Source organism: Plecotus auritus (assembly GCF_963455305.1).
Source record: "Plecotus auritus genome assembly, chromosome: 9".
In the NCBI taxonomy this organism is placed as follows: domain Eukaryota; kingdom Metazoa; phylum Chordata; class Mammalia; order Chiroptera; family Vespertilionidae; genus Plecotus; species Plecotus auritus.
In genome coordinates, this window is record NC_137783.1 from 80928097 (window position 1) to 80941794 (window position 13698).

At 40.7% G+C, this 13698-nt stretch overlaps 1 protein-coding gene across 1 annotated transcript in view; it reads right to left on the bottom strand.

Annotated features, from left to right (window-relative positions):
* CWF19L2 (CWF19 like cell cycle control factor 2) overlaps nucleotides 1-12675 on the bottom strand; it is a 109607-nt gene extending 96932 nt beyond the window's left edge. The window contains exons 1-5 of the mRNA XM_080687708.1: nucleotides 12555-12675; nucleotides 10892-11002; nucleotides 10022-10144; nucleotides 4878-4988; nucleotides 4017-4136 (exon numbers count right to left, since the gene is read on the bottom strand). Of these exons, the coding sequence (XP_080543834.1) occupies nucleotides 4017-4136; nucleotides 4878-4988; nucleotides 10022-10144; nucleotides 10892-11002; nucleotides 12555-12647 (558 nt within the window). The 5' untranslated portion in view covers nucleotides 12648-12675. The remainder of the gene's footprint in view (nucleotides 1-4016; nucleotides 4137-4877; nucleotides 4989-10021; nucleotides 10145-10891; nucleotides 11003-12554) is intronic.
* Between the last annotated feature and the right edge of the window lie 1023 nt (nucleotides 12676-13698).

Here is a 13698-nt window from a genome sequence, read left to right on the forward strand (position 1 = left end):
TCTCAAAACTGCCTAGTACTGGCACAAGTACAGACATAAAGACAAGTGGAACAGAACAGAGAATCCAGAAATCAACCCAAGCCATTATGCTCAATTAATATTTGACAAAAGAGACAAGAGCATACAATGGAGTCAAGACAGTCTCTTCAATAAATGGTGTTGGGAAAATCAGACAGATACATACAAAAAAATGAAACTAGACCACCAACTTACACCATACACAAAAATAAACTCAAAATGGATAAAGGACTTAAACATAAGACGGGAAACCATAAATATCTTAGAAGAATCCATAGGCAGCAAAATACCAGACATATGTCATAGCAATATCTTTACCAATACAATGGAAACTAAGGAGAAAATAAACAAATGGGACTACATCAAAATAAAAAGCTTCTGCACAGCAAAAGAAGCCATCAATAAAACAACAAAAGAGCCCACTGCATGAGAGAACATATTTGCCAATGTTATATCCAATAAGGCACTAATCTCCACAATTTATAGGGAACTCACACAGCTTAACAAAAGGGAGATAAACAATCCAATCAAAAAATGGGCAAAGGACCATTTTAGTGTCCTAAATAGACACTTTTTGAAAGTGGACATACAGAAGGCCAAGAGACATATGAAAACATACTCAAAGTCACTAATCATCTGAGAGATACAAATCAAAACGACAACGAGGTACCACCTCACACCTGTCAGAATGTCTATCATCAACAAATCAACAAATGACAAGTGCTAGTGAGGATGTGGAGAAAAAGGAACCCTCGTGCACTACTGATGGGAATGCAAACTGGTGCAGCCACTGTGGAAACAGTATGGAGTTTCCTCAAAAATTTAAAAATGGAACTCCCATTTGACTCAGTAAACTCACTTCTAGGTATATATCCCAAGAAATCAGAAACACCATCAGAAAGGATATATGCACCCCTATGTTCATAGCAGCACAGTTTATAATAGCTAACTGGAAACAGCCCAAGTGCCCATCAATACACGAGTGGATAAAAAAGCTGCAGTGCCTTTACACCGTGGAATACTATGCAGCAGTAAAAAAGAAGAATCTCTTACCCTTTGAGACACCATGAAGGGACTTGGAAAGTATTATGCTAAGTGAAATACTGGGTGTACCAGTTAATAATGCAGATTTTTTTCAATAGATGGAGTTACACATATGTTGATATATATGCAATTTGATATGTATGCTATTTTGCTGTATTGACAGCAAGTTTCAAAACTTCATGTCAAATTTGCTGAAGGTGTTAACAAATAAGATATTTTTACACTTAAAAATGTCGAATTTTGTGCCAAAAAAAAGAGCATTTGCAGGAAATTTTAATTCATTACTTTATTTTGAAGAAAAAGTTATCATAAACTCAGGAAGCTTATGGTAAATATGCTCCATCTCAAGATATTTGTGAACACTGGTTTAAATGCTTTAAAAGTGATGATTTCAATGTGAAAGACAAAGAATGTCCAGGTTAACTGAAAAAGTTTGAAGTCCAACAATTACAAGCATTATTGGATAAAGATGCCTGTCAAACTCAAAAACAACTTGCAGAAAGATTAAATGTTGCTCAGCAAACAATTTCAGATCATTTACAAACAATGGGGAAGATTTTAAAGGAAGGAAAATGGGTGCCGTGCCACATGAACTGAACGAAAGACAAATGGAAAACGGAAAAGTCATCAGTAAAATGTTGCTTCAACGGCACAAGAGTCTTTTTTGCATGGAATTGTGACTGGCGATGAAAAGTGGATTTATTTTGAGAATCCCAAATGCACAAAATCATGGGTTAATCCAGGTCAACCATCAACATCAACTGCAAAGCCAAATCGCTTTGGAAAGAAGACAATGCTCTGCGTTTGGTGGGATCAGGAAGGTGTGGTGTATTATGAGCTTCTAAAACCACATGAAACCATTAATACTGATCGCTACTGACAACAAATAATCAATTTGAACCAGGCTTTGATCATGAAACGACCAGAATGGGCCAGAAGACACGGCAAAGTAATTTTGCTTCATGGTAACGCTTCATCACACACTTCAAAACCAGTTAAAGACACGTTAAAAGATCTTGCCTGGGAAGTATTAACCCACCCTCTGTATTCACCAGACCTTGCTCCTTCAGATTACCACTTGTTCTGATCGATGGCACAGGCACTTTCTGAGCAGCACTTCAAAATATACGAAGAAGTGGAAAATTGGGTCTCTGAATGGTTTGCCTCAAAACAAGAAAAGTTCTATTGGGACGATATTCACAAATTACCTGAAAGATGGGGAAATGTGTAGCTAGAAACGGACATTACTTTGAATAAAGCACTGTTGATGTTTCTCTTGAAATTATCGTGTTTTCTTTGATTACAAAATCTGTATTATTAACCGGTACACCTGGTTAACTGGTTAATCAGTCAGAGAAAGACAAGTAACACATGATCGCACTCATATATAGAATCTAAGTAACAAAATAAACTGATGAATGGAATGAATCCAGAGACATGGGAGTATGGAACAGAGTGCAGAATCTCAGGGGCAGGGGAGGGGGCAATCAACCAAAGACCTTGTATGCATATCTGCATAACCCATGGACACAAACAATAGGGTGCTGAAGGCCTTGTGTGAGGGGCAGAGGCAGGCTGGAGGGGGTCAATGGGTTAAAAACAGGGACATATGTAATACTTTCAACAATAAAGAATTATTACAACAAAAGTATTAGATTCTTAGGAAAGTGAAAGCACTTTTATTAAAAGTCTTTCTAAGAAAATCTAATCACTATTTAAATCTATTAAAGATATTCAAGAGTTTACTATGTTCTATTGTTTGATATGGAGAATAGGCCTGAATATCAGCAAAACATCAGACCACAAGTCAAAAAAAGACTAGCAAAGCAGACTATCAGCGCTCTCAAGTAGCACAGCATTATTTCAGAAGTACGTATGTAATGGCAATGGGTAAGATCAACTTCCATATTTTACACTGCTCCCCTTTCTTGCTCCACTATTCACTGATTATCCCCCTATTGTACTTTCCCTTTTCCTTTTTGTACAGGAAGTCCGACACCTTCAGGTCTAACTCAGAGATAAAGACATTGTACAGAACTTAGTCAAAGTATTCCAAAAACCCTTAGCTTCCAATGTTCCTTATGGATAGCTGCTTAATTATCAGTCAATACAATTAACCACACCTACATTTTCAGAATGAAAATTAAACTGGAAAAAAACATCACTGATCATATTTTATTATCACTCTTTTATATTTTTCCTTTATTAGTCCCTCTTTGCTGCACCCCGAGTAAATTCTTAGACTCCTCTTTTTCACTAATTCTCTCTTTGGCTGTATTCAATATGTTGTTTAACCATTTACTGACTTTTTTATTTGAACGGTAATAATTTTCATTTCTATAAGCTCTTATTGACTCTCAAATCTGTCTCCTAATCTTTCATTCATATTTTCTGTACCTGTTATTATATAAAGCTCTTCAATATTCCAACAGATAAAGGTTTCTGCTGTTTACTGTTTTAGATTAACTCTTATTCATGGACAATCCTTGTATTTTCATGTATTTTATGATTTTGGATTGTGAGCATACAATCCATAGAACTTATTTCTGGGAAACATATGATGTGTAAATTGACAGTGTGATCCTCCTCCAGAAAGGACTGGTGGTTACTTCTGCCAAGCACTTCAAGGCACTACCAACTCAAGAATACTTTAAAATAAATTCTCACCTGAAAGGTAGCACAGTTCAAGCCCTAAATCTTTATGAATCCAAGCCATAAATCAAACTCAATTATTACTCAACTAAATAAGCCCAGATTTATAAATCTAGTATACTTTTAAACTTACTTCCTACAGAAAACTTACTTTAAAAGAACTTATAATTCACAGTTGCTCCCACTAATTTTTATAAAATACCACAAAAAAATAATATCTTACAAGTAAAACTGCATTCGTATAAATATTTTATCGATTTATTGAGGCAAATTAGAAAGTTAAAGTATTTTAAGTATCTTACCTGTTCAAGTGCTAGGGTTTTTGCTTGCTCTATTTTCTTTTTTGTTTCTTTCTCAGCTTTGAGTGATGATGATGACACAGTTTTAACAGACATAAAATCAACAGTCATCCACTCATCCCTCTGTTAAAAAAAAGTCATTTTGATCTAAATTAATTAAAAGTTAATACTAAACACTTAGAAAGAGTAGGCACTTTGGAGGCAGCTGAACCTAGATTAAATCCTACATGACTATTTAACTTAAAGCAAATTTCTTAGTCTCTCTAAGCCTTATTCTCTCCCCTGTAAAATAGAATAAAACCCCTACTTTTCAGGACTGTTTTAGGCATAAACAAGAAAACAAGTTTAAGGCATCCAGATCAGAGTCTGACACACAACAGACACTCCAACATTAGTTGCTTTTCACCATTCTTTCTTCCCTGTGGCTGATAGTGCATAAGCAGCATTCTTCCTCAAGCAAATGAACAATAACCCAAAATCTGTGAACTAGGCAATTCTAAGTATTGCTATGAGAATTATAACATGAGGAGAAGGAAAACTGTGATGAAACGCTACGCATGATAGAAAGGACAGATAAAGATAATACTACAGGCCTCAAGTACACAGGAGAAAGTGCCCCTGCTCTATCAAGAACCAGAGGCAGGAAACTTTCTAGAGGAACTAGAACAGAGATAAGCACTTACTTTCTCACAGGAGGAGGAGGGGAGTCTAAAGGCTCAGCAAACAGCATTACTGCCAAACCATATAAAAGTGAATGGTTTTCAAAGTCTAATTTTTCTACCTAATAAATTATAATCATCTTTCATTTAGTATTAATCTATTCTTACAAGTTCACACTTCTTTGTTTAAAATCAGGTGGCTTACCTGAATACCTTGGTTGTCTTCTTTTTCTGACTTTTCACCTTTCCGTTTCCAGGCCTTTTCCTTGCCAGAAGTCTGGGGTGGAACAGCCTCAACCCACTCATCTTCAGAGCTCTAAGAATATTTAGCATATAAGTAAATTTTCAAATTTGCATACTTTCATATGAAAATTGTGTGCTGTTAAATAGCAGAAATTCAACTTCCTAGAGAAAATTCATATACTGTAATTCCCCTTTAAACAAATACATTGAATATTTGAAGAAAGAACATGTTAACTATTTAGGAATGTGCTCATGAAGCACCAATCAAATCACTTATAAGTTCTTAGTAGTATATTAGCAAGCCAAAGGAAGGCAAACACAGAGATCAGAATGCTGGATAGAGAACTCACTTCAACCCTGAACTGCAGTTCCTACGCACATCAAGTGTTACTAACATCTTTGCTTAACTAGAACAAAGGAATCAACATCCAACTAAATGAGTTTGGCTCAAAGTTTCAAGTGTTGAGAGTTTTCTAGATCCAAAAATGCACAAATCTCAGTTAACAGCTAGAGTTACTGAGTTTAAATAACAGATTGTTAAATCAACAAAGTGGCAGTCAGTCAACATCACCTATGTGCTCAACAGGTTTTGAGTTTTGTTTTCAACAAATATATCCACCAACTCTTCTATGTTAAGTACCAGAATAAGTGTTTTTACATATGCTATCATGTTGACTCCTTAAAACAACCTGACATGAAATATTATTTTGGTATTACAGATAAGAAATTAGCCCTAACCGGTTTGGCTCAGTGGATAGAGCGTCGGCCTGCAGACTGAAGGGTCCCAGGTTCAATTCCGGTCAAGGGAATGTACCTTGGTTGTGGGCACATCCCCAGTAGGAAGTGTGCAGGAGGCAGCTGAATCAATGTTTCTCTCTCATCGATGTTTCTAACTCTCTATCCCTCTTCCTTCCTCTCTGTAAAAAATCAATAAAATATATTTTTAAAAAAAGAAATTAAATAACTTTCCCAGGTTAATGGCATCCAAATAGGAAAACCAGGATAGAAATGTAAGTCTGTCTGGCTCTAAAATCCATTCTTTAGAGCTGTACAACTCAAGTGTAGGAAAGATCCTGGAAATCACCCACTGCAAACTGCTTGTTAGTACACAGCAGAGAAACTCTGAAGCCAATGAGGAAAAAGTGGGTTTCCTGAATTAAACCAGTATTCCTTCATTCCACAAAGTTTCTAAAAACTACCTAACTAGAGAACAGAAAATATGTCTTGTAAAAGGTAAAATCCACATGGTGCAAACATATATGTCTCTGGCATTTCAACTGCCAACAGTTTCCCAAAGCAGAGTAGATTTTATTCATTTATTCTTTTATGTATTGTTTTCGATTTAGAGAGAAACTACACACACACACACACACACACATATATACACACACACATACACACATATATATGTGTGTGTGTAAATATATATCCTATCTGATAAAAGAGTAATATGCAAATTGACTGTACCTCTGCTACACCCACAAGCCACGCCCACCAGCCAATCAGGAGTGAGTATGCAAATTAACCCAAACAAGATGGTTATGGCCACAGAGCGAGCAGGAGGCTTGGGTTTCCCCGACAATGGAGGAAGCCAAGGTTCCTGCACACCCTGCATGGCCCAGGCCTCCACTCAAGGCTACAAAGTTTCAATTATAGAAGATAAATAAATCCCAACAAAAATGGCTACAGCCACGGAGCAAGCAGGAGGCTTGGCTCCACTCAAGGCTCCAAAGTTTCAATATAGAAGATAAATCCCAGATACCAGGGCCTCCACTTGGGTTGCGGGGGGCGTAGCCAGCCTGCAACCACCTCGCCCAAGCCACCCCATGCCCCAAGGGAACCCCCCACCCTGATCCAGGACACCCTTCAGGGCAAACCAGCTGGCCCCCACCCATGCACCAGGCCTCTACCCTATCTAATAAAAGAGTAATATGCAAATTGACCATCACTCCAACACACAAGATGGCTGCCCCTATGTGGTCAAAGATCCTGCCCCCATGTGGACACAAGATGGCCGCCAAAGATGGCCCGCAGGGGAGGGCAGTTGGGAGGGATCATGCCAGCAGGGGAAGGCAGTTGGGAGGGACCAGGCCTGCAAGGGAGGGCAGTTGGTGGTGACCAGGCTGGCAGAGGAGGGAAGTAGGGGGCGACCGGGCCTGCAGGGAAGGGCAGTTGCAGGGATCCCAGGCCTGCAGGGAAGGGCAGTTGCAGGGGACCCAGGCCTGCAGGGGAGAGCAGTTGGGGGGGGGGCAGGCCTGCAGGGGAGGGCAGTTAGGGGTGACCAGGCCTGCAGGGGAGTACAGTTAGGGGTGACCAGGCCTGCAGGGGAGGGAGTTGGGGGCAATCAGGCTTGCAGGGGAGCAGTTAGGCATCAATCAGGCTGCCAGTGGAGTGGTTAGGGGGTGATCAGGCTGGCAGGCAGAAGTGGTTAGGGGCAATCAGGAAGGCAGGCAGGCGAGCAGTTGGTAGACAGCAGTCCTGGATTGTGAGAGGGATGTCCGACTGCCTGATCCCAGTAGGATCCTAAACGGGCAGTTGGACATCCCTCAAGGGGTCCCAGATTGGAGAGGGTGCAGGCTGGGCTGAGGGACACCCCTCCCCCGTGCACGAATTTCGTGCACCAGGCCTCTAGTAATCTATATAATGAAAGCCTAAGCGACCATTATGGCAGAACGACCAGGAAGACCAGTTGCTATAATGCGCACTGACCACCAGGGTGCAGACACTCAACGCAGGAGCTGCTCCCTGGTGGTCAGTGTGCTCCCACGGGGGAGCGCCACCCAGCCAGAAGCTGGGCTCAGGGCTGGCGAGCACAGTGGCAGTGGCGGGAGCCTCTCCCACCTCCACGGCAGTGCTTAAGGAGCAGCGAGTAGGCGGGTATTAAGGAGCAAGGGGTCCCAGACTGCGAGAGGGATCCCAGACTGAGAGAGGGCGTAGGCTGGGCTGAGGGATTGCCACCCCCACCCTCCAGTGCACGAATTTCGTGCACCAGGCCTCTAGTATACACATACACACACACACACACACACACACACACACACAGTTACAATGTTTTAGGATAATCACTATAAATATATTTCTCTCATATTTAGGTCTACTCATATTTAGATTGTCAAATCAATTTACAAAGACCTGGTTCTTACCGCTTTGTGTTAGCCATTAAAAAGAGAGTTTAACATAAACTAATTGATCAAATCAATGAAAAAGCATTCGACAAATTACAACACCTGTTTTTCTTAAAAACTCTCAGCAAAGTTGGAATAGAGGGATCATACCTCAACATAATAAAGTCCATATATGACAAACCTACAGTCAACATCACACTCAATGGACAAAAGCTAAAACCAATTCCTCCAAAAATAGGAAAAAGACAGGGATGTCTGCTTTCATCACTCTTCTTCAACATAGTACTAGAAGCCCTAGCCACAGCGATCAGATAAGAAGAAAAAAAAAAGGTATCCAACTGGGAAAGAAGGAAGTAAAACTCTCACTAATTGCAGACATGATATTGTACAAAGAAAACCCTAAAGACTCCACCAAAAACCTGCTAGATTTAATAAATGAATTTGGCAACGTTAACAGGATACGAAATTAACACCCAGAAATCAATGGCATTTTATATACCAACTAGAGGCCCGGTACACGAAATTCGTGCATGGGAGGGGGTCCCTCAGCCCGGACTGCACCCTCTCCAATCCGGGACCCCTCGGGGGATGTCCAACTCTTCTCACAATCCAGGACTGCTGGCTCCTAATCACTCGCCTGCCTGCCTGCCTGATCGCCCCTAACCCCTCTGCCTGCCTTCCTAATTGTCCCTAACCACCTCTGCTTGCCTGCCTAATCGCCCCTAACTGCTCTCCTACCAGCCTGATCACCCCTAACTGCTCCCTTGCTGGACTGATCGTCCCTAACCGCCTCTGCCTCACCCCACACCTGGGACCCAGGATTCCCTCCTCCAGCCGGTCCCAGGCACCCGGGACCCAAGCTTCCCTCTCTCTGGCCAGCCACAGGCACCCAGGACCCGGGCCAGCTGCAGCCACAGGCGCCGGGACCGAGGGGTGGGCGGCTTGTCCCTCTCCCAGGCCGCAGCCACGGTCGCTGCTGGTTCCCAGGACCACAGGGCAGGCGGCTTGTCCCTCTCCTGGGCCACAGGTGTAGGTGCAGCCACTGGCGCCCAGGACCACAGGGCGGGAGGCTTGTTCCTCTCCCGGTCTGCAGCCTGGCTTATCCCCATTCCCATCTCACGAGCTCATTTGTGCCTGACTGGTCCCCATTCCTCTCTCCCCAGTGTTGAGAGTCTGAGCTATTATGGCATGAGGGCATGATGACCATTTGCATATTAGGTCTTTATTATATAGGAGGATATACTGGCTACTTGACAAAACTATTCAGTTGTATTGCTCACTATGCAATGTACCACATTCTCATGTAAGATAGGCTTGGTCACACCCAATTGCCCTCCCCTGTAGGCCTGGTCGCACCCAACTGCCCTCCCCTATCAGCCTGATCTCGCCCCCAATTGCCCTCTCCTGACAGCCATCTTGTTACAGCCATCTTGTGGCAGCCATCTTGTAGTGGCCAACTTGTGACGACGTGAGGGCAGCCATCTTGTGGTGGCCATCTTGTGACAATGTCGCACGATACCCTCGTGCGACACCACCTAGGCTTTTATTATATAGGATATTATACTTTAAAGACTTAAGTATTAATTTCTATGAAAAAACAAATAGGGATAACAGACTCCAATGCCTCGGAACTCCTTTCCCTTACTTGTACAGTACTCCCCTGCTTCTCCTAACTTTCCAACCGTTTCTGCTTAGTGTCCTTTCTTGGCTCCTCAGTGCTGGTGTTCTTCTTTCTTTTCAGTTTCCCTATGCAATTCATTTATTCTAATGGCTTCAATAAGCAACGACTCCCAAATCTTATCTCCATCTTCTTACCTTCCTATCTCCTGAATATTTCCAAGTAGATGTTTCTCAGGCATTTTTATATCCTAACTAGTAGTATTTTTTTTTTAAGTTCTCATATAGTTTAAGTTTTCATATATTATTTCTTTAAAGAAAATTTTCTCAAGTAGATGCTTGATTAGTTTTAGCATATACTTACTGATGAACTATCAGATGACTCATTGTTCTTTTCATACTTCTGTTCCTTGCTCTTTTTTTTCTTCTCTTTCTTTACTTTTTTTGAATGCTTGTCTTTTTTCTTCTTTTTCTTCACAGAGTGTTCCTTTAAATAATCATTTTTAAAAAGTAAATAGGGAAATAAATTTTATCTTACCTTAAAAGGAAGTATTTTAAGGGAAAAAAATTCTGTTCTAAAAAACTTTAAATTTTTCAGAAAATGAGACAAGAAACATGACAAAAATGAGTAAAATATTCAAAGAAACCTTAACACGCTTCTATAATATATGCAGTACTAGTAAATCATAGAGCTGAGATATCTTATCAAAAATAAGTAAAGTTTTAATTTATTTGCAGATTCATTTCACACATATAATCAAATAAACATATATATGCAAACATATCTATGTATGTATGCATAGGTATGCAAATATCCTTCTATGGCCCCAAAGAATTTATAGAAGATTATTAGGTCATTTAAAATATAACAAGATGGCATAAATTAAAATTATGGAAAGAGAAAACAAGTATTGAAAGAAAAAAAAAAAAACACACAACACATGACATTAAGTTTAAAATGCATCTGCTTGCTACAAGTGGGTCAGAAATTTGAAGCTAAGCTTTCTATCAGCCAATTCAAGTAACAAAATCTGTCCAATGTCATAATGTCCAAAATATTAAAATGTATTATTTCTTCCAGAGACAAAACTATTCTGTAATGCCCACTATGTGATATTCATTCTGCAACTTTTGAAATAGTCTATAAAGCTGCTCCTCCAATATTAATTTTAGTAAATGCAAAAAAAGTCAGACATGTAACAGGTTTACATCAAATAAACCTGTTAGTATTCACCTGTGAGAAGTGTTCAATCCGATCATTCACATCAGGTAGCATCCATGTGTCCTCACCCCGAAGTCGTTTAAGTTCTTTACGCCTTTCTTCCTTCTCAAAATTGGCCTTAGCCTAAAATGATGGGGCGGGAAGGGGGGGGAGGGGCGGGGATTAACACTGAGTCAACTGCTTTTCATAAAAAAAGTAAAACAAAATCTTCTCTCACTTTCATACATGTTCTCATGAATCAACTGTCCCTTGCCAGGAATTTGCTTCTATCAAAATGTAGGAAACATTTTAGTAAAAAAAAAACACCTCCCTTTCCACATTACCAATCAAATTACCAATTTCTAGTGAATTGAGCTACCAATCAAAGACAGAATCCTGGGACCTATTCTAGACCCTCCCTTTCCTTAAGCTCCCAATCTAAAGTCTGGCTTGAATCTCTTTCCCTTTCACCATCCAAGTGCTACTGCCTGAGACTTCTGTCACTGAGAAGTGACTGACTTCCCAACTTCTATCTGCAATGCCCATAACCCTCTACCCACAACCCCAAAATACTTCAGGAAGAATCATCTTTCTAAAAACAAATGATCAGATTGCTAATTTTTATTCATCCTTCAACAATAGTCAAATAAAGTAAGTTCTTCCTGGGAGGTTATTCCTGCCCTTCGATTCTCTCCCCAAATTCCAAATCTGGGCTTGTCCTTCTCAATCTCTAAGTATCTCTCTACTATAAAATTTATCAGAGCTTACAAACACTACTCCCTCCAAAAACTGCCTGAAATACCAGAGACAAGGGTAAAAAATATTTTATTATTCCTATCTGTTACATATGCTGAAACCAAAGAACACTGACCTTTCACTTGTCCAAGATTAACCATCCACTCTTCTTCCTCACCTCCCTTTCAAATCTGGCTATTATGCCTTCTCTTCCTGTTTCCTCTACCTGCTCCTTCTCATCAGCACTTAAAGCCGTTTAAAATCTTCTATCTCCAAACAAATAAAAATAAAAACCCTCACTTGTACTCTGTGATGATCTCCCCTTCATTGCCACATTTCTTACCTCTTTTCGGATAATTCAATACAATTTACTTCCTCCATTCTCTCCATCTTAATGAGAAATACAGTGTTCCTCAACGTTTTTCCAGGAGCTAAATTTTCTGGGTCTCTACTGTCAACCCTCGTTGGGATCAGTAAGGATATATAATAAGCCAGGAATTGATACCAATAGTAAGACAGCATGAAACGGTCAAACACAATTTACTCCAATGCGTCTTACATGTGTTCCTGAAAATGGAAATTTTCATTTCACATCAGGAGCGAGGAATGGGGCTGTGAAATACGCCGGGGAGACTCGTCTCCAGCAGCGGAGTCCCTGGAAAGTGCGCAGGCAAGGTGCCAGAAATGTCAAGGAAGAACCATGTAAAAGGTAAGGAAACTCAAGAGGACAGAAACAGGGCTTCCTAGAAAGAAAATGAACAACCGGAGCCAGCCAGCGCATCTAGGAGACGGGAGATGCCCAAAAGCTTGCGCGCATCCCACAGGGAGTACCCCTTCCGCCCAGATAGATGACACTGAGGTGGTGAGAGGCGTTAGAGTGGGAGGAGGGCCAGGCCTTAGCTCCCAGAGACCTCCATTCCCTCAACTCTAAATGGTTCTAAAAGCCGAAAAACCGAAGTACCTGGCGCAACACCTCGGCCCTGGCGATCCGGGTCTGCTCCTTACGTTCTTCGATACTCCTCGCACTTTCAAATCGACCCCCGGCAGCCGCCATAGTTGTTGACGTCGTAAAGTTAGGAAGCCGTCGCAAAGGCTCAGTTTACGGCTGTCGTAATTTAATAAACAAACAGGACTTCCTACCTGGGAAGGAACGGGCGTGCTCCACCGAGAGAGCATGCGCGGGTCAGAGTGACGCCTGCGGCTCCGATGGGAACTCCCGCACAGGATTTCAGGGGGGACGAGAAGACTGCACTGAGGAACTGCTCTCCTTCGCTTATTGGGGTCCCCTGGCCAGGATTAATGTCACTGTACATGCACGATACCAACAGCATTCTAATCTATTTCCTCTTAAAATCACCGGAGTAAGGTAGAAACTCACAGAGGTTAAATCCGTTCATCTCTCAACTTTCCACAAAAGCGCCCTTCTCGCCAAAGAATTTCCCTGGCTGCAGGGAGACTGGCCTGAAAGGTAGCTGGTCGGGCACAATTACTTTGAAGATTCGGTATTTTGCTTTGGTGAGGGCTGAAAAAGTCATGTGAACTTTGCATTGCATTCCATAATTTATCGCTGCTTTTTTAAACTAAGCCGTTATAAATTTTACACTATTTTTTTCTCTGACCTCATATTATTTGCTCACACTTATTCATCCAGCATTTTTCATTACAGTGGGCATTACCTATTTATTTGTGCAGTATTTGTGGTTTTATGTTTGTGTCTCCCAAACTTTTAAGTTGCATTAAGAAGACATTCTGAAATATTGATCAAAGGCTTTGAGATTATATTTATAATCGTAAAGGTAAAGAAAGCTGGAGAATAATTATAAAGTAGATACCTGAAAGATATTACAAATATAAAGATAATCCAGATTAGGTAAGTAGACTTTTTTCCAGGTTTTGTAAAATTGAATTTGTGTTTACAAAAAAACTTTCTCAGGAGTTTCTACTTCACTATCTATGGCAATCTTAACCTTGAACATGTAATCTTTATTTGCTTGATATATAAAATAGAATGTACTCGTATTTTTGTTATAGAAAAGTGAATTTTAATTTACTAATTGACCTTGGAATATTTAATCCACTAACTACATTGACTGATTTTTATAACT